The sequence below is a fragment of the Schistocerca piceifrons genome, chromosome 8 (assembly GCF_021461385.2).
Source record: "Schistocerca piceifrons isolate TAMUIC-IGC-003096 chromosome 8, iqSchPice1.1, whole genome shotgun sequence".
NCBI classification, from domain to species: Eukaryota; Metazoa; Arthropoda; class Insecta; order Orthoptera; family Acrididae; genus Schistocerca; species Schistocerca piceifrons.
Genome location: NC_060145.1, coordinates 188,802,142 through 188,823,097, shown reverse-complemented (window position 1 = coordinate 188,823,097; position 20,956 = coordinate 188,802,142). Strand labels below are relative to the sequence as shown.

At 45.3% G+C, this 20,956-nt stretch overlaps 1 protein-coding gene across 1 annotated transcript in view; it reads left to right on the top strand.

The window, feature by feature from the left end:
* The window catches only part of LOC124711310 (lysosome membrane protein 2-like), a 430,303-nt gene that overhangs the window by 275,742 nt on the left and 133,605 nt on the right, over window positions 1-20,956 (top strand). The window contains exon 3 of the mRNA XM_047241326.1: window positions 12,203-12,366. Coding sequence (XP_047097282.1) covers window positions 12,203-12,366 — 164 coding nt within the window. The remainder of the gene's footprint in view (window positions 1-12,202; window positions 12,367-20,956) is intronic.

The following is a 20,956-nucleotide window of genomic DNA, read 5'->3' as shown; positions in this document are numbered from 1 at the left end:
GTTTAGTGGGGGGGGGGCGGGGGGAGAGAGGAGAAATGATTCTGAAATAGCGGTACCGCACACAGTATGCTTGCGAAGTACAAATATAAATGCAGATGATGAAATATTCTTATACCCTTTGTTTTATGTTTATATAGAAAATGTTCCGTTTAATAATACATCTAAGTCTAGGGGACTGATGACCTCAGATGTTAAGTCACATAGTGATTAGAGCCGTAGGAACCATTTTACTGAAGTAGAGGTAAGAGTTAAGATACAAAAGAACCAGAAATGTAATTTTTTTTAAAAATTATGCCATTTTCATTATGAATATTCGTACATACATCCGTTTAGATTCATTCATATTAAACTCACTACCATTACTATGCTTAGCAGTTGTAGTGTGTTACAATAAAACAGGTCACAAATTTTCTTGTAGCTGTCACGAGTACAAGTTGGCGTAAATAAAGATATCCCATGTAAGTAGAGAGGAAATGCAGTGAAATTATAGAAATGAAGAGATGAAATAGGCTTATCATTTCTTTAACATGAAAAATGAAGTGAAGAGTACATTTGTAGAAGATGGTGAAAGTGACCCCCTCCAACATCAATATTCAACTGTGCGCGTCTAAGTGTATTCAGATACACCCGCTGTAAAGTTCGGATATCGATGGCGCCACCTTCAAGGCTGAAATTGTCTTTCATTTCCTGTATTGTGAGTAGATTTATGTCATAGACTTTGCTCTTGAAGTATCCTCACAGGGAAAAATCAGATGCTGTTAGATCCGGCAAACGTTGTGGCCGTAAATGTTTGCTGACAGTCCGGACTCATTCCAGGGATACCACAGGGGGTGTGGCATGTTGCCCCATCTTGCTGGATGAAGCAGTACTGTCTTTCATATTCAGTGAGTTGAGCACAAAATAGTTCAAAAATTTCCATGTGTGCAACTGTGTTGACGATAATGTAAAAAGGTATCGGTGCAATAATTCGCGTTCCTACTACACAGCACCGAACGTCGATATTTTTCATCATGGAGGTGTTGCTGACACACAATCCGTTAGCAGTCGCTCATGTTCTGTGAATTCAAATGACCGGAAAGATGAAACCATGCTTCATGGCTCATGATCTAGTGGACAGCGGCCAGCCAGAGTGGCCGAGCGGTTCTAGGCGCTATAGTCTGGAACCGCGCGACCGCTACGGTCGCAAGTTCGAATCCTGCCTCGGGCTTGGATGTGTGTGATGTCCCTAGGTTAGTTAGGTTTTAGTAGTTCTAAGTTCTAGGGGACTGATGACCTCAGATGTTAAGTCCCATAGTGCTCACAGCCATTTGAACCTAGTGGACGTGTTTCAACAAACCATCGTTCATGTTGTTCAAACGCCACGTGCAGTAATCTATACGTTTGTCATCCTCCCGTAATTGTTGCACAGCCGTCACACGATATGGTTTCAGATTAAAGCCTTTCAATAGGTGCAAGCAGCTCCTACTTACATGCGCCTGTTGGGCCAATTTACGTGTAGACTTCTATGGACTCTGAATAATTCTTCGGCGAATGTCTGCAATAACCTCTGGTGTGCGAACTGAAGGAATTCTTTGTCGTTTCACATTTTACACAGATCCCTATGTGCGCCAATTTTTATACAGACTTTGTATTGATCGCTTTGCTGGTAGTCCTCTATCCGGACACGTGAGCCCCAAAATTTCGCGAGTTTCCTGAATCAAACCTGTTTTCACATATGTTTCCACAGCAGTGGCGGTTTAAATTGCTTTGTAAAACTTTTTAATATCTACAGATGCGGCTGCGGATACGCATAAAAAACTCTTCAGGACGCGGGTAAGGATCTTGCGGCTGCGCACAGCATTTTTCTTACCCGCGCAGACCTGTATCAGTGGGCCAAACAACACAGGAACTGGACAGTAGCTGACGTAAGGCGAGTAAAGTTGTTCGAAGGATCACGATTTTGCCTCTGTTTCAAATTCAGTAAGGCGTCGAGGACACCTACTCCACGACTTAGTGTTTAATTTGTAGCGTGCAGGGGATGTAGTTCCGGCCGAAGGCGAGTCTGTAATTTTTGGCGGTGTTTTTTGTCCCTCGGCTTAGACTCACTCGTACCCTGAACAGGAACTGTGTTTACTCAAACATTCTTAGTCAACGCGCGCTTAGATGCGCCATGTCACGGATTGCGCAGCCGCTCCCGCCGGAGGTTAGAGTCCTCAGTCGCGCGCGCGCGTGTGTGTGTGTGTGTGTGTGTGTGTGTGTGTGTGTGTGTGTGTGTGTGTTGTTGTTGTTGTTGTTGTTGTTGTTGTTCTTAGCATAAGTTAGTTTAAGTAGTGTGTAAGTCTATGGACCGATGACCTCAGCAGTTTGTTCCCTTAGGAGTTGTCACACATTTGGACTTTTTTTTTTTTTTTTTTCCTCAGTGACCAAGCGTTGCCCCTTCTAGATATTCATGACGAGTATGTTGTTAACATCCCTGTCCTCCACGATGACCATACTCTGTTCACCTTCAGAATAAACCTGACGTAAACAAACGGAAACACAAGCGTGATGATTGGTCAGAAACCGTAGCACACGTACACTGGTGGTATTACGCTCTTGGAACTAGGTTCTACTTTTGTGTAATATACCTTAGATATCTTATTACTAAGTTACGTTAAATGAAAATTTAAAGATATTCTAATATGTTACCAGCCATCAACGTTTCCATTAATCATGTTTTAGCTATGTAGTTTTTACTTCAAAATTCGTGTAGTCAGTTTCCATGCTGTTGTGCTCTGATTGTCGAACTGTTAGTACGCAGTATGAAAATGGCTGCGGTTGCTTCCTGCTCCGAAGTGAAAAACGTGTGGAACACGGTTAAAAAGTGCCACGAAATAGGTTGTTCTTAATGTTTCACATGAATTTGCAGAAAAAATAGGTTTTGATGTTTTCGAGGAATTGTGTGTAATGTAGATAAATTACAAATACACGTTGGATGTATAGCGTAATCAGTATCGTAGTAGATAGTTAAACTTTTCACCATCATTATTTATGAATACTGCACGTCTTGTTTCTAATTACATATACCACGCGAAGTTCCTGTTTTTATTTCAAATATAAACTCTTAGCTATCGATATCTTACGAAAGACTGTTTTAAAGGTTGCTTAAATTAAGATAACATAACAATTTAATTTTAGAACAAAACTAAAAAACCAAATACTCTTTATTTGAACTATGTCCATGGTTTTACACCACAGATGTAGTCTCACACGAACCAGAGTGAGAAGTGTCGCAGAAACATGAAAAACAATCATTTTCACAGCAACGAGGACACCGTACAAATGCTGGATCTTTACATTTGTCGCTGTACCATTTCAAATTTGTCGCTGTACCATTACAATATAAACCCAGCAGAACTGATCTGGATCCAAGTTAACGGATCTGTCGCGTTAACAAGACTGTTAAGATGCCAGACTTGCTGGAACTAACGCACGCAGCTTCTTCACATGTTCCTGCCGAACGCTGGTGGTATATAGAACGGCACGTCGTAAAAGAAGGGGAGAAAATTGGGCGCTTGAGTAGCTTCGTGTGGATTCTGTTGCTGATCGACTCATTATCAACGTAGCAGATGACAGTTCCAGAACTGAAATGTGTTTTTCGGATTGGATAAAGGAGGAGCGAGTGACTGCAGTTAATACCGTCGTTGGCGTCGGTATTCAACAATACGGTGAAATCCCTGCAGTGTGCTTTTGCACCACACATACCTCGATAGTAACAGTTATCCTGTCTTTAAGTTAGGAATTGTCATCACTCTTGTTTGTGATTAGAATACTATGTTAGGTGAGAAAGAGAGCCTTCCGTCTGGTCACCTACGAAGCGTGGGGTAGTACCGGAGTTTCGTCGATTCTTTTTTTGTTCTCTCCAAAAATTAAATGGCATTGTTTCTCTGTTCGTCTCTTTCTACGTCTGAACTGCTACTGTTCACATCATTGAAGGTTAGTTGGACCAGCTGGCTGGCAATTGCTGTCCTAGTTAAATGAGCCGAAAAAGCTGTTGTCCTCCATTATCGCTCTGTCTGTGTGAGTGTAACACAGCATAAAACATATCCTTATGATCGTACTTGACCGTACTGGGCAAAGCTTGGCTCCTGATCCACATGAAACGAAACCCAACGAGAATAAACCAAACGCAGAACAACGCATGGTGTAATGTTTACATCAGGTTTATTCTTGTGATGAAGACAGCATAGTCGTGTTTACAAGCTAAGCTTCTGGCACGCTGTCGCACATCGACTGGCGCGTCAGATCAGCTGATTTTAATCGCATGGAAAATCCCTGAGACCATTTTGAACCGCAGCTGAAACATGGCAGTCAGCACTCTCGTAATAGGACAGCTCTAGGTGATCTAATCACCAATGACCGGCATTAATTTATCGACAACAATGTTAAATAAACCAGTGAGAGGCTTCAGCTGCTTACGGCTTACCGGAACAAACTTCCTCACATTACCAATACAGAGGCGTTGTTAAGCGTTATTAGCGTGAAGCGCCCTATGGCTGACTGCTGTGCTTATTTTGTCTTTAACGGATAGTGCAGCTTTAGTCAGAAGCAATGCTCCTGTTGAAATTCTTTCTAGCGCAAAATTTCCAACCCCTTCACATACATTAACAAAGTTATAGTAACGGATTCCTTCGTTCCTCTATAAAGCGTTTCCTGTAATCACAAGAGCAAGAAGGCACAGGAAGGGACTATCGAACTCCATATTGGTAAGCTGAAAAAAATTGAGTTTCTGATAAGCGCGAGGGTGACCGAGGCCCACAGGGAGATTAAGGTGCCTTCCCAGCTGTGGCTGAGAAAGTGTCCCCGATAAGCCCAGTAACGGCAGCTGTACGTCATCAGGGTCGGGGCAGGGGCCATCGCCACAGTTCCTGGACTCTGTACGGGATTGTGCCACTGAGCGAGGACGAAGCGTCACTCTTTCGAAACAGCGCGTCGCCGTAGCTGTCACCACGTTCAAAGATCGTAAACATATCCGCTGTCTGCCGTATCGCACACAGTGACTCCGACAGAGTGGCAACCCAGCAACAGGTGCTTCCCAAACTGTGGGGTTTTCCAGATATTACATTACTCCATTCCCGTCGTATCTTCCTCCCCAGTTTTACCGACGTGCTCTCAATATTGCTGCTTATAGCTCTGAATACATTCTACGTTGTTGCTGCTGTTCTTGCTGCTGCTGCTGCTGCTGTTTTCAGTCTGAAGTGCCGTTTGATGTAACTCTCCGCTAGCCTATCCCATTCTGCAAGCATCCCTATAAGATTTCTAGTTTTTTTTTTTTGTATTCAAGGAAAGTGATGTAAACCCTATTTGCATTCGATGTGTCATATTTCATATGTATTCACCTGACATCCCTCAAACAGTAGTTTTCGATAGGGCTGGGCAAACGATACTAGAGTTCGAACGGGATCGAGATTTCCCGATACACCGCAGCGTCCGATACGGTATCGAGCTTGTTCGGACTATCACGTGATATTTCACTCACGCGGCGCCTGTGCAAGGGATACGCAAGAGCCGGCCGCGGTGGTCTCGCGGTTCTAGGCGCGCAGTCCGGAACCGTGGGACCGCTACGGCCGCAGGTTCGAATCCTGCCTCGGGCTTGGATGTGTGTGATGTCCTTAGGTTAGTTAGGTTTAAGTAGTTCTGAGTTCTAGGGGACTGATGACCACAGCTGTTAAGTCCCATAGTGCTCAGAGCCATTTGAACCATTTGATACGCAAGAAACTGCGAACTTGCATTACAATAAACTATTACTGCATAATTTTTACACTTCCGTGAAACAGTGGAGGAAACAGCATAAAATCCTACTACTGTGCAAACTCTTACTGTGTTTAAACAAATCTGCAGTACCATGTCTCGTGCAGTACATACCGGTATGTATATGAAAACATTTATGCCGGTTTTTAAGTAAAGGTAAAAAAAAAAATACTACTTGAGTGAACCCAGCATAATATTTTATTTTATTCCAGATTGAGATTTTCACTCTGAAGCGGAGTGTGCGCTGATATGAAACTTCCTGGCAGATTAAGATTCGCAGAAGAGCTTATGTGTGAGAGGGTCACCTACCCTTTGTAATAAAAAAACGGAGTGAGCGGATCGACGAACAACTTCAACGGTGTCATCAGACGTCCGCCCCGAACAAATTCAACGAACAACATTGAACAAAATTATACAACAAAAAAAGAAAGAAACAGTTGGTAGAGCACCTGCCCGCGGAAGACTAAAGTTCCAAGTTCGAGTCTCCGTCCGGCACACAGTTTTAATCTGCCAGTAAGTTTTTTTTTTTTTTTAATTTTGTTATTAGAGCCGGTAATGATTAACTAAGTAGGTTGCAAATGAGCAATCCGATCCCTGATCACACATTAAGTAACAGAAATAACTTTGCCAGATGTTAATCAGTAAAAAAAAAGACAGCAACATTCTAACGAAACATTTAAGACAACTAAACGAGAAATAAACGCCTAACAAACGGAATGTATCGCAACAAAGTGACTACAGTTTTTATCGCGAGAGTAAATTACTGGGGGATGATCGGCCTTGGAAATAGTACGATCAGGCCTCACTATATCGCAGGACGAGCGTAAGCTCCAGAATTACGCACAATCTTGATTGCAACCTTGTATTTATTTATTAGTTGCCATTGTTACGCGTGTCATGCACTTGGAAGACATTTTTTATTGTTAAAATCCTCAGTGTATTAAAAATGCTTTGTAAGACAGATCGTTGCGATAATACCAACAAAAGCCACTAAGATCGCAGGCATATCAAAACATCGAACAGAACCCGAGATTTTCCGAACTGTGACGTAAATTGTTCGAACAGATCGAGTCGTGTTCAAACACAGCCCTAGTTTTCGATAGTCGATGTATTACGCCACAGATGTTCCGACAAGGAGAACTCCCCTTCGCACCGACCTCAGATTTAGCGGGAAGAGAACCCAGTGGACGGCCCCCGTCAAAAACGGAACTCAGATCGAGCATGAGAACAGGAAGAAGATGCACTAACGGTGAAAAAAAAATGGGAACGGTGAACAGTGCAAGCACAAGAAGTGCAGAGCAGAGCGAGAAAAACGTGGCGTCGTGGTTTGCAAAGCTCCCTCGCACCAATCTTATTATTTTCCTCCGCGCTGTTCACTATACTCAAATTTGTGACTGTCCTGGTGGCCGGCCGGTGTGGCCGTGCAGTTCTAGGCGCTTCAGTCTCGAACCACGTGACCGCTACGGTCACAGGTTCGAATCCTGCCTCGGGCATGGATGTGTGTGATGTCCTTAGGTTAGTTAGGTTTAATTAGTTCTAAGTTCTAGGGCACTGATGACCACAGATGTTAAGTCCCATAGTGCTCAGAGCCATTTGAACCATTTTTTTTGAACTGTCGTGGTGTAACGCCCGTTTGCAATAGCGAGGTGTAAGGAAGGGACCTGTAATGAAAGTTGATACTGCACAGCTACTCTATTAGCAGCCAAAAAGAAGTGACTTTCGAATTAGAATCGCAAACGTTTGATGACAAGGCGGCAGGTCAACTGAATCCTCCACCAGAAAACACGTCTGGTGTGTCATACACGGCATTAGTGAAAGTACATATGTCGTAAGATAGGCATCTTTTATCGACGCACCTAATTTATTCGCATTGTGAGTGAGTGAGTGAGTGAGGAATGCCACCTTGCTCGATTAAGTATTGGTATGACTGTGAGTGTGATTCCTCCCAAGGAAATGAAGAAGACAAAATAGTGTGTCCCATAAGCTGCAACGAATTAACGCGACAGTTTCACGATCACACAGCTTCTCTGTGCTCTGTCAAAGAAAACGTTTTTAACGGTTTTGAAGCTGCGTTCCGTATTCATACCATTTGGTGTATATTCTGTTGCCAAGACTGCCGAAAGAGAACAAACATTTCAAAGAACGAGCGGACAATTCTTAATGTTTTTGAAAAAATAAAATAATAAATAAAAGTGGCACTGGGGAGTTTTGAACAAGGCTCGTCCGCTTTGCAGTTCCACGAAGTGATTTTTTTCCGCACAGTTCGGTACATCTTCTTCCTGTTTTCATGCTTGATCAGTGTTCTCTGTTCAGTTTTTGACGGGCAATCCATTGGGTCATCTTACCAAAAAATCTAAGGGGACTGTGACGGGAAGTTTCCTTCGTGAGTACAGGCACAGTGATCTTTGGTTGTCAGTAGCGTTGTTGTTTCAGTAAGCATTTTAAGCAAGTGAGAGAGTCAGATGTTTGCTATGTTACTGAGCGGATGGAAATGGCTTGCAGAGCACAGAGATAAAGATATAGAGATGGATGAATTGTGAATTACGATTTAGCTATCATTATTTGTACTAGTGAAGATTATCAGATAATGTTTTTTCTGCACTCCTTGCTTGCGCGTAGTTACGTGTTTCATTAACGAAAAGTTTTGAATGCCATTTTTCTGTACTAGTTTGGGTTAGTCAGTTCATTTTCCAAACGAGAATAAGTAAAGTTTTCTATTCATATAACCTGCACTCTATTATCATTTTCAGTGGTTAGTTTCGTATCGGAGAAATGTTTCTTACAAAAATCAGTTTTGCAAAGATGACTATAATAGTCAGGCAATGCGTTTTTCTGTAATGCAGTTGTTTAAAGATTAGTTTTCCTTCAGGCATGTAGGAAGTTCGTTTCACCATCGTCTCCTCCCGAAAGAATTTCGTATTTTATGATTGTGTGTGTCGCTGCATCGCACTTCGCTGAACACAGTGGCTGAAGCTCAGACATGAACTCCTTGCAGTAGTTGCACGACTTGCATTGCACTTACGCTAGACTTTCCTTGTATTTAGCTTGCTTTCTGTTGCGCTTCATATTTTATGTTCATCACTTCGGGCTGTATTAAGTATCTGTTGTCACAGGTAATTTCACAAAAAAATTAGTACGGGCAGTTACAGTACAGTAAGGCACAGTGAAATCATTCATAGTTGGGTGTCACTTTTCAAAATTATTAGATTCAGTATACGTAAAGTTCAGTTAGGATTACAATTCTTGTCAGTATTCTCACGGGGCAGTGTTGTATTCACATGTGTGTTATTCAGTGTTTAGAAATTTTAACAGTTAGTTCTGAGTAAGTAAATTTACCGGGCATTTTTGTAGAAAGATTTTGGTTATTTGTTCCTTCAAGATTCAGTTGGTACTTCATGTAATATTTTTTCTCTCTTAGCTTTTGTGTTGGACTATGCATGTCACGTATTGTGACGTCACGCATTATAGTACCTATACTGAAAAATTTGTTTAATGTTTCTTTCCTAATCACTTTCGGAAAGTTAATTAAAAATACCACTACACAAGTTAAATTTGGACGACTCACCTTATCAGATTGTTTTTTCGTAGTTACAGCCCTTGCATTGTTCAGGACAACAATATGGATACACGAGTTACAAGGAATAGCGGTTCACTTTCCTCCAGTTTCGGTTCACAAAAGTAAACATGAGAAACGTTACACTTTTATTAATAGTGCAACCAACATAAACTTGAAACTGTTTGTTGTACCCAAACCGTGATTTCCCAACTAAAATTTCTTCCGCTCACACTTCCCCCCATTACCACATTGACCATTCCTTGATGCCACAGGACTTTCCTGCCATCGATCCTTTGTTAGCTAAATTGAGCCATACATTTCTTTGGCGTTAGATTCTATTCAGCGCCGCCTCATTTGTTACCAGTTATCAACACGCAGCAACGAGAGATTTTGTGGTCACATTCCTGAGGACAGCGGTTATACTCCTGAATTACGTGTGTAAATGTATTTATTTAACATTCTTCTTTCAACACAGTGCGAGAGAAGCAAATGCGAAATGTCAGTGAATGGCCTGAGTACAGGAGGAATGGAAGAAGTTTACTAAAAGTTAGTGCTTATAGGCACTGAATTCAGAAGTAAGGGAAGAAAACCTGAGAGATTTAGGGAGTTTATGGAAAGTCTACTCAAGAGTAACTGCACAGCTGCGTAATACGGTGAAGAAGACAAATGGAGAAATAGAGCATTATACTGAACGCCCAGAGTTTGGCAGAGCATTGAGGGATCAAAGTTTGCAGCTGTAAATAATCGATATCTCTATGAAAAATGTTTAATGAAATGGTCTGGAACTGCAAAGTTATTCCAAAGCTTGTGAAACGTAAAGAGACGTCTTGGGGCAATAGACAAATATTTGTGCGATGCTCCAGTGGTCTGGTAGGAAAAATTCGTGCTTACAATACTGGACAGAATAACAGCTGATAATTTCCGTAAATATCATACGACGAGCTTCAAATCTTTTTCAGCCTCTTTGTTCAACAGAATGACGTACAGAGCACACAGACAAAATTATCATTTATTTCTGCTTCAGAAAAGAGGCAGATATGCACAGAGATTCTGGTTTCATACTTGCCAAAACCTTGTAGAAAAACAAGGGTAAACACGCAGGATACACGGCCTGCGACGGCTTTGTTTGTTGGACACTTTGTGGGCAGTGGCGCTGGTGTCTCGAAAGTTTCGACTTGACGGCAGGTAGCAGCGATCCCAGCGTCACGAATGCTGCAGTTCGGAGACCGTACCAATATCACCACTGTCCGTGTATTAGGAACAGAAATGACACTTTTATCCTAAGACAATAACGACATTGAAAGAACCACAACTGTCGGTCGGAGTTAAGTCGCATAGTGCTCAGAGCCATTTTGAACCACAATTTATGGTGGTACCCAAGGCATTATAAAAGGCGGGACGTGGTTTTTAATAGGACGTGTGATCACTATCGTCAGCAAGATTTACACGTCGGTAAGCCCATGCAACATTATGCTTCTCCACAACATAACCCCTGGACCATCAAAAGGATCATGTTCGACAATGTTCCTGGATGCATGACGTTGTCCCACCTCTCTCCGTACGAGGGTACATCCAGAATGTCTTGTCAGACTGAACCTGCTCTAATCCGAGAAAAACATGCGACCCACCCTTAGTTGGATCACTCCCTATCCGCTTGTCAAGATCGCAAACCGTGACGCCGATGTGTGGGCGTCAATGAATGATAACGTACTGGTCGCCGGGCAACAAGATCACCCCCATACCCTGTCACTGTGGAAAGTGTGACTTCGTTCCTTGCAGTCCTGTTAAATGTCGCTGCAACTGCACTCGCTTTTTGACGTGGGTCCTTTCTTGCTTTTTGCACAACGTATTGGTCATCAGCTGGTGCAGTTGACCTTCGACAACAATCTCCTCTCCTTCTGGCAGCAGTACCTGTGTTTCGGAACGCTCCCCAAGCAAGTGAAACAATGGTGTAAGCAGTACCAAACTCTAGGGTTACACTCACCACACTTCGTCATTCTTCCAGTTTTCCGATGAGTCTTCCCCCTGCGAGAGCATTCAAATGTTGCTTCCGGGTCATGTTGCAATGAAGACCACCACCACAGTGCATCGCAACGTCTCGCTGATTGACACACACTGCCGTTTCCTGATCCTCAGCCACCTCCTGTGGCGTCGCTATAGCCCATTTGGCCCGCGTGGCGTCCAGTTTCCTGTACACAACAGGGAGACCGCACTTCATTCCTTTCCACCGAGTTGCTAATGTTTCAAAAAATGGTTCAAATGGCTCTGAGCGCTGTGGGACTTAACATCTGTGGTCATCAGTCCCCTAGACTTAGAACTACTTAAACCTAACTAACCTAAGGACATCACACACATCCATGCCCGAGGCAGGATTCGAAACTGCGACCTTAGCAGTCGCGCGGTTCCGGACTGCGCGCCTAGAACCGCTAGACCACCGCACCCGGCTGCTAATGTATACTTTATCCATCTCGTCCGCGAGTTTTACTCAGCAATGTGCAATTTAGTGAAATATGCTTGCACATGCGCATTCGGGAGAACGACGGTTCAATCCCGTCTCCGGCCATCCTGATTTAGGTTTTCCGTGATTTCCCTAAATCGCTTCAGGCAAATGCCGGGATGGTTCCTTTGAAAGGGCACGGCCGATTTCCTTCCCCATCCTTCCCTCACCCTGAGCTTGCGCTCCGTCTCTAATGACCTCGTTGTCGACGGGACGTTAAACACTAATCTCCTCCTCCTATGCTTGCACATGTAAGTATTTAAAGTCGGAGTATAGGGGTCCTTATTGTCTATTAAATTTACCACGTCTAATATTCAAACGATCATTAGGTGATCTCTGGAAACGTGTCTGACAGGTATTCGTTCCGTGTGTCTGCGCAGAATCTCGTGATCCGGAACGACACGCAGACGTTCCAGTGGTGGGTGGATCCCCCGGTGCAGCCGCTGGTGCGAGTCTACATCTTCAACTACAGCAACGCGGTCGAGTTCGAAGCCGGGAATGCAGAGAAGCTGCGTGTCAACGAAGTGGGGCCTTTCGCGTTCAGGTAAGCTGACGACACATTCTAACTACTCAGATTTCCGTAATACACTACGTCCAAGATAAAAGCAGCATTGTTCCAACACTCTGGCCAATGTTTTCTTCTAGTTACTTTACAGCCTTAGGATTACTTGCGTACAGTTTGAGTATATTTAATGTTCCTGCAGTTGAAAGCGCAAGCAGACATGCTTGGTGAAAGGCGGCTACACACCTTTACTAAATGGACAGTCTCCTGTGAACTCTTCGCGAATTTAACACAGCTGTAGACGAGTGTAGCTGCACCTTGCTGGAAAACTCAGTACTGCCTTTAATTTTCCTTTAATAGAGAGTAGAAATACTTGAAAATTTGAAGATGCACCTCTGTATCGACAGTAGTTGTAAAACATATTGGGCCGATAATTCACATGCCAGAAACCGCGCAGCAACTCTAATTTTCTTTCTTTAAATCGTGAAGAAGATCTGGTGTACAATGTGTGGCTTTTCAGTGACCTCAGGGTCGATTAGTCTGTCCATTCACATGGGTGCAAAGGTGAAACCCTGTTTCATCACGTATAAAATACAGTAGCAGGCACAATTCGCCATCCACAGTCTTTCTAAGAAAATACTCGCAATACCTAACCTTCTCTCTCAGTTCGAAGTAATGCCTGAACACATGTATCGCGATAGGGTTTCATGTGCAAGGATTTAGTACGTTTATCGCCATTCTGTTGCGAAAGCTGCCGGACAGTTCATTTTCGTATTTGATGACAAAACAACGGTTTTCAGATAATGAAATTCAGATTTATTGTAATAGATAGAGATGTACGACCTCGGATGACCTAAGTCGCGACAGCTCGCGGGAAATCTTGGTTCGAGTCCCGGTTCCGCACAAATTTTCGCCTGTTACTTTAGGTAGTACATCTGTACATATGGCAGTTAATTTGTACTCAGACTATCTTTAATTTCCTGCAAAATGCATGCAATTAGTTCCGGAGTTAAAACGACAGCTTGCGGTTACGCTTGGATTTAGAGATATCGCCATTGAGCCACCACATTATCAACTTCTGAATACTAATTTTTGTAGGAATACTGGAGCTCTGGAATTGTTTAAGGATAATTTCACGAGTCAAATGAACCACAGCAGATATAAGCTTTAACTATAGACGCGTAATCCAGCATTCGTTACTCGAAAAACTGGAAGAACGAGGAAAATAAACTCGAAGTAGCTGAAAGCAATCAGCAACAAACGAAGCGGCGACAAAATAATAACCACGACCGTTATGTGATTGTAGATCAGGCGTGTGGGAAACTGTAAAATCACAACTTGTTTGTTGCTGAGCGTTGGCGCTTTTATTTTGGACACACTATAGGTAGGTTACAGACGGATCAGGCGAGAAGAAAGTGAGCCTTCTTAGTATAACGCGGTTGTTGGTATTTATAGGAACAGGATAGAGGTCTGCCGAAACAGTACATAGAAGTGGCATCTAAGGGCATACATTTAAAACAGGTTCGTAGAATGTATGAGTATGTATCGGTAAGAGATAGAGGTTATCGCACGTAGAAATAGAGAAATGGCATAAAGTGAGAAAGCAATGATGTGGGAATAGGTGAAGAGTGTCTTTTGTCGTCGGCCGCGGTGGTCTAGCGGTTCTAGGCGCTCAGTCAGGAACCGCGCGACTGCTACGGTCGCAGGTTCGAATCCTGCCTCGGGCATGGGTGTGTGTGGTGTCCTTAGGTTAGTTAGGTTTAAGTAGTTCTAAGTTATAGGGGACTGATGACCACAGATTTTAAGTCCCATAGTGCTCAGAGCCATTTTTTGTCTTTTGTCACCTGTGTTCAGACAGGTTTGATGCGGATCTTGTGTCCAACCTGTTCATCTCACGTTACGGTAGCACTTGCACGCCATGTCCTCAGTTTTTTGTCGGATATATTCCAAAGTATCTTCCACTACAATTGTTAAACTCTACTGTCTTAACGCCTATTTTGTCATCCTATCTTTTCTTGTCGTTGTTAACCAAATGTTACTTTCTTCTCCTGTTCTGTAGCGAATCTCTTCATTCTCTATCTTACCAGTCTACCTAATTCTCAACATCCTTCTATTGCACCACATACCGCCTAGATTTAAAAAATTGCTCTGAGCACAATGGGACTTAACATCTGTGGTCATCAGTCCCCTAGAACTTAGAACTACTTAAACCTAACTAACCTAAGGACATCACACAACACCCAGCCATCACGAGGCGGAGAAAATCCCTGACCCCGCCGGGAATCGAACCCGGGAACCCGGGCGTGGGAAGCGAGAACGCTACCGCACGACCACGAGATGCGGGCAATGCCCTTATCGCCTGCGTTAATCTGTCTTCTGACCTCCTCGCTTCGTCCGCCATACTTTATTTAGCTTCTAAGACAGCAGAATTCCTTTATTTGATACACTTTTTGGTCGCCAGTTTTCCTGTTAGTCTATCGCCGGTCCTATTTCTGTTACTTCTCTTTATTTTATTCTTTCCTCGATATAATTTCAAACTATTTTCTGTACTCATTAGACTGGTAATTCCATTCAGCACATCCTACAATAATTTTTCTTAACTTTGCCTGAGGACAGGTATCGCATAGAATCTTTTCGTTGATACCTTTCCATCATAAAATTAACTCCCATCTCTGACTTTTTCTTTTGTTTCCGACACTGCTTCTTAGATTGATCGATAGATTGAAAAGTGGTGGCGAAAGACTGCATTCCTGTCCTACAGTTTTTAACCCGAACACTTGCTTCTTATTCTTTTTTTTCTTTCTTTCTTGTTTTTCCGTATGGTTTTTATTCATATTGTGTGTTACCCGTCTTTCACTCTTATTTTTCTAAGAATCTCGAACATACTAACCGTACGTATCTTGATTTTTCTTCTGTCTTCCTTCCATTACCAATCGCAACGCCAGAACTGTCTGTGTGGTGCATTTATCTTTCCTAAGGCCAAACTGTTTCTCATCTAACAGATTCGCAATTTTCTTTTCCATTCTGTGTCATTATTGTCAGCAGCTTGAATGCATGATTCGTTAACCAGATTCTGCGATAGTTTTCGCCGTTATCTGTCCTTGATACCTTTAGGGGTTTTGCGAAAGTCTGATGGTGTAACTCCAGTCTCATAGATTCTACAAACCAATTTGGGTGTACTGGTGCAGAATGCAAGGGTAATAGAGAGAGAGAGAGAGAGAGAGAGAGAGAGAGAGAGAGAGAGACATGCTGCCGTTGCTCGCTCATTCTAAATTACGAAAGTTTTAAAGGTAAATTTGCCCTCAAGATTGGTTTTAAGGCCGCAGTGCTGCATTAGAAATAATCCTATTAGGCATGCATGCATGGACCCTTACTTTATAGTGGACTTGAATCCATTCTTCGGTACGGTACTTTTTACAAGTACATATCATGACCTGAGGTGAAGCGCCAGCAAAATTCCTAGGACAGACTGTTCATTGAATCACAATATTTTGTATTTGTAGTCAGATACTTACCCACTTTACCACCGAGCCACACAACTAAGCTGGGGATATTAATTGGTTTTTGTAACTGAAATGGTTGTCAAATCAAATTATTTTATTCCTGCAACAGTAAGAGGCCGTCGTGGTCTAGCGAGGAGAGCACTAGACTTCGACTGTGGAGGTCCTGGGTTCAGTATTGGGTACGCTCTTAGCCAGCTATCAAATGAGTACCCGTGATCTGTCCTGGTGGTAAAAGGCAACCAAAACGATGGGTCGTCTACCCTCCCCCTCCTAGTGCCATTCCAAAGAAAAGCTGCACTCTACCTACAGTGGTCAGTAGGCCGGTCACGAGTTTTACCTTTTTCCTGTAACGATTTGTAGACGTGGCAATCGGTTCAAAACAAAAGAATGGATAATTAACAACTTAGTAACCAGAAAGAAATGTGAATGGTGTGATTAACAGTCACTGAAGAATCAAGAAAGAAGACAGTAAATCAGATTAGAAGAATAGTCTGAACATAGTAAACGGAAAAATTGTCATATTGGGTTCAAATGAAAGGAATAAATTTGGGAATATTAACAGTGAAATTAGGACAGACGTGAAGCTGTCCCACGAAACCCTTCAAATTGCTAAATTTTCATAAGATAAATCGTTGTCGGCGTAAATAACGTCAGAATCCGATACAAAGATGCAAATTCTGCGTCAACATAATGATCAACTGCAGTAACCTTTACGAATGGCGATTAGTGGACGTTTGACGTAAGCTAATTTACTCGGTGCAGCTATGAAACGATATTAATTTAAATTACCGCCGGCCGGGATGGCCGAACGCTTCTAGGCGCTACAGTTTGGAACCGCGCAACCTCTATGGTCGCAGGTTCGAATCCTGCCTCGGGCATGGATGTGTGTGATGTGCTTAGGTTAGTTAAGTTTAAGTAGTTCTTCGTTCTAGGGGACTGATGACCTCAGATGATAAGTCCCATAGTGCTCAGAGCCATTTGAGCCCCCCTGCGGGTCCGGGGTAAGAATAGGCCCGAGGTACTCCTGCCTGTCGTAAGAGGCGACTAAAAGGAGTTTCAACCGTTTCGGCTTTCCATGTAATGGTCCCCCCTGGGGTTTGACCTCCATTTTTCAAAATTCTACATAAGTACGAGCCTTTTGGGGAAGGACACCTTACGTGGTGTATCACTGGTCCTCCGTGCACTAAGACCTTTGCACTCAGCATTGTAACGGCGTTGTAACCATACCCACTATTCATCAAATTGGGCCTAAACGCCGGATGGGTTGTAAAAGTTACGCCCATAGTGCGTCCCCATCTGCACCTACGATCGTGATGGACTTTCCATGGCACCCGAAATCCAGCACGTTAGCCAGCCCGTTGTGGTGGGGTCGTCATGTACCCACTAGGTTGTAGCCCCCTGACAACACTGGGATCGTACTGCCGATACCTGAGCTGCACCCTCCCCACGTCGGCCAAGGAGTAGATGCCCGTCTCCTTGGGGCATCATGACTCCCGGCAACGGTCATCATGCCAGGTGGCCCTTGCTGAGGCTGGGTGGCGCCCATGGGGAGAGCACCTGGTCGGAGTGGGTGGTATCGGGGCGGACGTTTCGCAGATGAAACGTCAACATGTATCAGGTCGCTCTGCGGCCGAGTCTTTCAAAAAGAAAAGTACTGTCTCTGGTTCTCCTGCCCTTTCCCCCTTGGCCACTCCCTGGGAGGAAGGACAGGCCCGCCAGCTTGGGGCGAAGTACTTCCCCCGCTATTTGGTCTGTTCTCGGGCCGATGGGGGGGGGGGGGGGGCGTTTGCCACCTCCAAGCCCATGTTCTTTGTTCAGCACATCGAGGACATCTTTGGGGAAATCGAGGCTCTCAGCAAAATGCGTTCGGGGTCCGTTCTTATAAAGACCACCTCTGCCACACAGTCGGCGGCGCTCCAGGCGTGCGACCGACTAGGGGACATCCCACTGTCCATTGTCCTGCATCTGGCACTGAATAGGATGCAGGGGGTTATTTTTCATCGGGACCTCCTGCTGCAATCTGATGAGGAGCTCAGGGCCAACCTGGAACGCCGAGGCGTGCATTTCGTCCGGCGAGTCCAGCGCGGCCCCAAAGATCGTCGCATCGACACCGGGGCCTTTATCCTCGCCTTCGAGGGGGACATTCTCCCGGAGAAGGTAAAGGAGATGTGCTACCGGTGTGACGTGCGACCTTACGTCCCGCCTCCTATGTGCTGCTTTCGGTGTTTGCGCTTTGGGCACATGTCGTCATGGTGTGAGGCTGAGCCCCTTTTTGGGGATTGTGGACGTCCTCTTCGTGAGGAACATACATGCACCCCACCACCTCGGTGCGTTAATTGTCCTGGCATCCACTCTCCTTGATCCTTAGACTGCCCCACGTATCAGAAGGAGAAGAAGATTCAAGAACTGAAAACTTTGGATCGTCTCTCTTATTCTGAGGCCAGGACCAAGTATGACCGCCTCCACCCCGTGACGTTGACCACTTCGTTTGCCTCAGTCGTGTCCTCTCCTTCCACAGTATCCTCACCCCTATCCTGTCCCCCCTCCACCTCCTTCCCCCATCCGGGGTCTATACCTCCACCTCCCAAATTCCTCCCTTCCAAATCCTCCTACCCCATGGCCCCCGCCCCCTCTGCCCCAGGGGCCACCCTTCCTCCTCCTCCCCCCCCCCCGCCGCCTGATAAGCGATCCTTTTCTCAGGCGTCCATCGGCAAAACGTTCCGGACCCCGGCTTCCGAGTTCCGGCGTTCCAAAACGGACCCCGCCCGTGAGAACCTTCTTCGGGTCCAGCCCACCATCCCTGTTCCTCCTCGGACTTCCAAGAAGGCCTCCAAGAAGAAGTCTCTATCCCCCTCTCCACCCCGGCGCGTTTCGTCAGACGCTCCATCCGTGAGTTGCTGCTCCCGGCCATCCTCGGTTTCGCCGGGACGCTCTGCTGCCAGGCGCTCAGCTGGCCTCTCGTTGGCAAATGATGCTGCCCCTCCTACGCAACCGGGGACAGCGGCCGTAGCTGGCGACGACTCGATGGAACAGGATCCGTCTCCCGCCGGTTGTAGCGTTGTTCCCTCGAAACCTGGCCCTCCGCGGCCGTCGAGGTGACCAGCTCTTCCCCCATCTCGTTCCCCCCCCTTTTTTTTTCTTTTACTAGCGATGGCCTTGTTACATTGGAACATAAGACGTATTCGATCTAATCAGAAGGAATTACAACTGCTCCTCCACCTGCACTGTCCGCTTGTCCTTGGTCTCCAGGAAACTAAGTTGCGCCCAACTGACCGTATTGCCTTTACCCACTATACCTCAGAGCGGTATGACCTCACCCCTGTGGACGGTATCCCAGCTCATGGTGGTGTCATGTTGCTCGTTCGGGACGATATCTATTACCATTCCATCCCATTGACTGCCCCACTCCAAGCAATAGCTGTCCGCATTACTCTTTCTGCTTTTACTTTTTCAGTTCGTACCATCTACACTCCAGTCATCTGCTGTTAGTCGGGCTGACATGATGCACCTGATTGTTCAGCTTCCTCCGCCGTTTTTATTGTTTGTCGACTTCAATGCCCATCATCCTCTTTGGGGCTCTCCTGCAACCTGTCAACGAGGCTCCCTCTTATCGGATGTCTTCAACCATCTCAATCTTGTCTGCCTCAATACTGGCGCCCCGACTTTCCTCTCGGACTCTACTCATACCTACTCCCACTTGGACCTTTCGATCTGTTCTACCACTCTTGCCCGTCGGTTCGAGTGGTATGTCCTTTCTGACACCTATTCGAGCGACCACTTCCCCTGTGTCGTTCGTCTCCTGCACCACACCCCATCCCCATGTCCTTCAAGCTGGAACACACCGAAAGTTGACTGGGAACTTTACTCCTCTCTGGCGACCTTTCTGGACCACGATTTTCTCAGTTGTGACAGTCAGGTCGAATACCTCACGGCTGTTATCATCAATGCTGCCGAACGTTCCATTCCTCGTACTACCTCTTCTTCAAGTCGCGTTTCCGTCCTCTGGTGGAATGAGGCTTGTAGAGACGCTATCCGTGCTCGACGACGTGCTTTACGCACCTTTCGCCGCCATCCTACGTTGGCGAATTGTATTGGATACAAACGACTCCGAGCGCAATGCCGTAGAGTCATCAAAGACAGCAAAAAAGCTTGTTGGGCCTCTTTCACCAGCTCCTTTAACAGTTTTACTCCCTCTTCTGTCGTTTGGGGTGGCCTGCGCCGGCTGTCGGGCATTAAGGCCCACTCCTCGGTATCTTACCTGACCTCAGGTAATGAGGTCCTTGTTGATCCTGTGGCTGTCTCCAACGCCTTCGGCCGCTTTTTCGCGGAGGTTTCAAGCTCCGCCCATTACCACCCTGCCTTCCTTCCCAGGAAAGAGGCAGAAGAGGCTCGGCGACCTTCCTTCCACTCGCTGAATCTGGAAACTTATAATGCCCCCTTTACTATGCGGGACCTCGAACATGCGCTTGCACTGTCCTGGTCCTCTGCTCCGGGGCCAGATGCCATTCACGTTCAGATGCTGGCACATCTTTCTCTGGCGGGCAAAAGCTTCCTTCTTCGTACCTACAATCACGTCTGGACCGAAGGTCAGGCCCCGATGCGTTGTTCCTATACCCAAACCCGGGAAGGATAGACACCTTCCTTCTAGTTACCGCCCCATTTCTCTCACAAGCTGTGTCTGTAAGGTGATGGAGCGCATGGTTAATGCTCGGTTAATCTGGATTCTCGAATCTTGACGGCTACTTACCAATGTCCAATGCGGCTTTCGTCGCCGCCGCTCCGCTGTTGACCACCTTGTGACCTTGTCGACATTCATCATGAACAACTTTTTGCGAAGGCGCCAAACGGTAGCCGTGTTCTTCGATTTGGAGAAGGCTTATGATACCTGCTGGAGAGGAGGTATCCTCCGCACTATGCACAGGTGGGGCCTATGCGGTCGCCTGCCCCTTTTTATTGATTCCTTTTTAACGAATCGAAAGTTTAGGGTACGTGTGGGTTCCGTATTGTCCGACGTCTTCCTCCAGGAGAATGGAGTGCCTCAGGGCTCCGTCTTGAGCGTAGCCCTTTTTGCCATCGTGATCAATCCAATTATGGATTGCATTCCACCTAACGTCTCAGGCTCTCTTTTT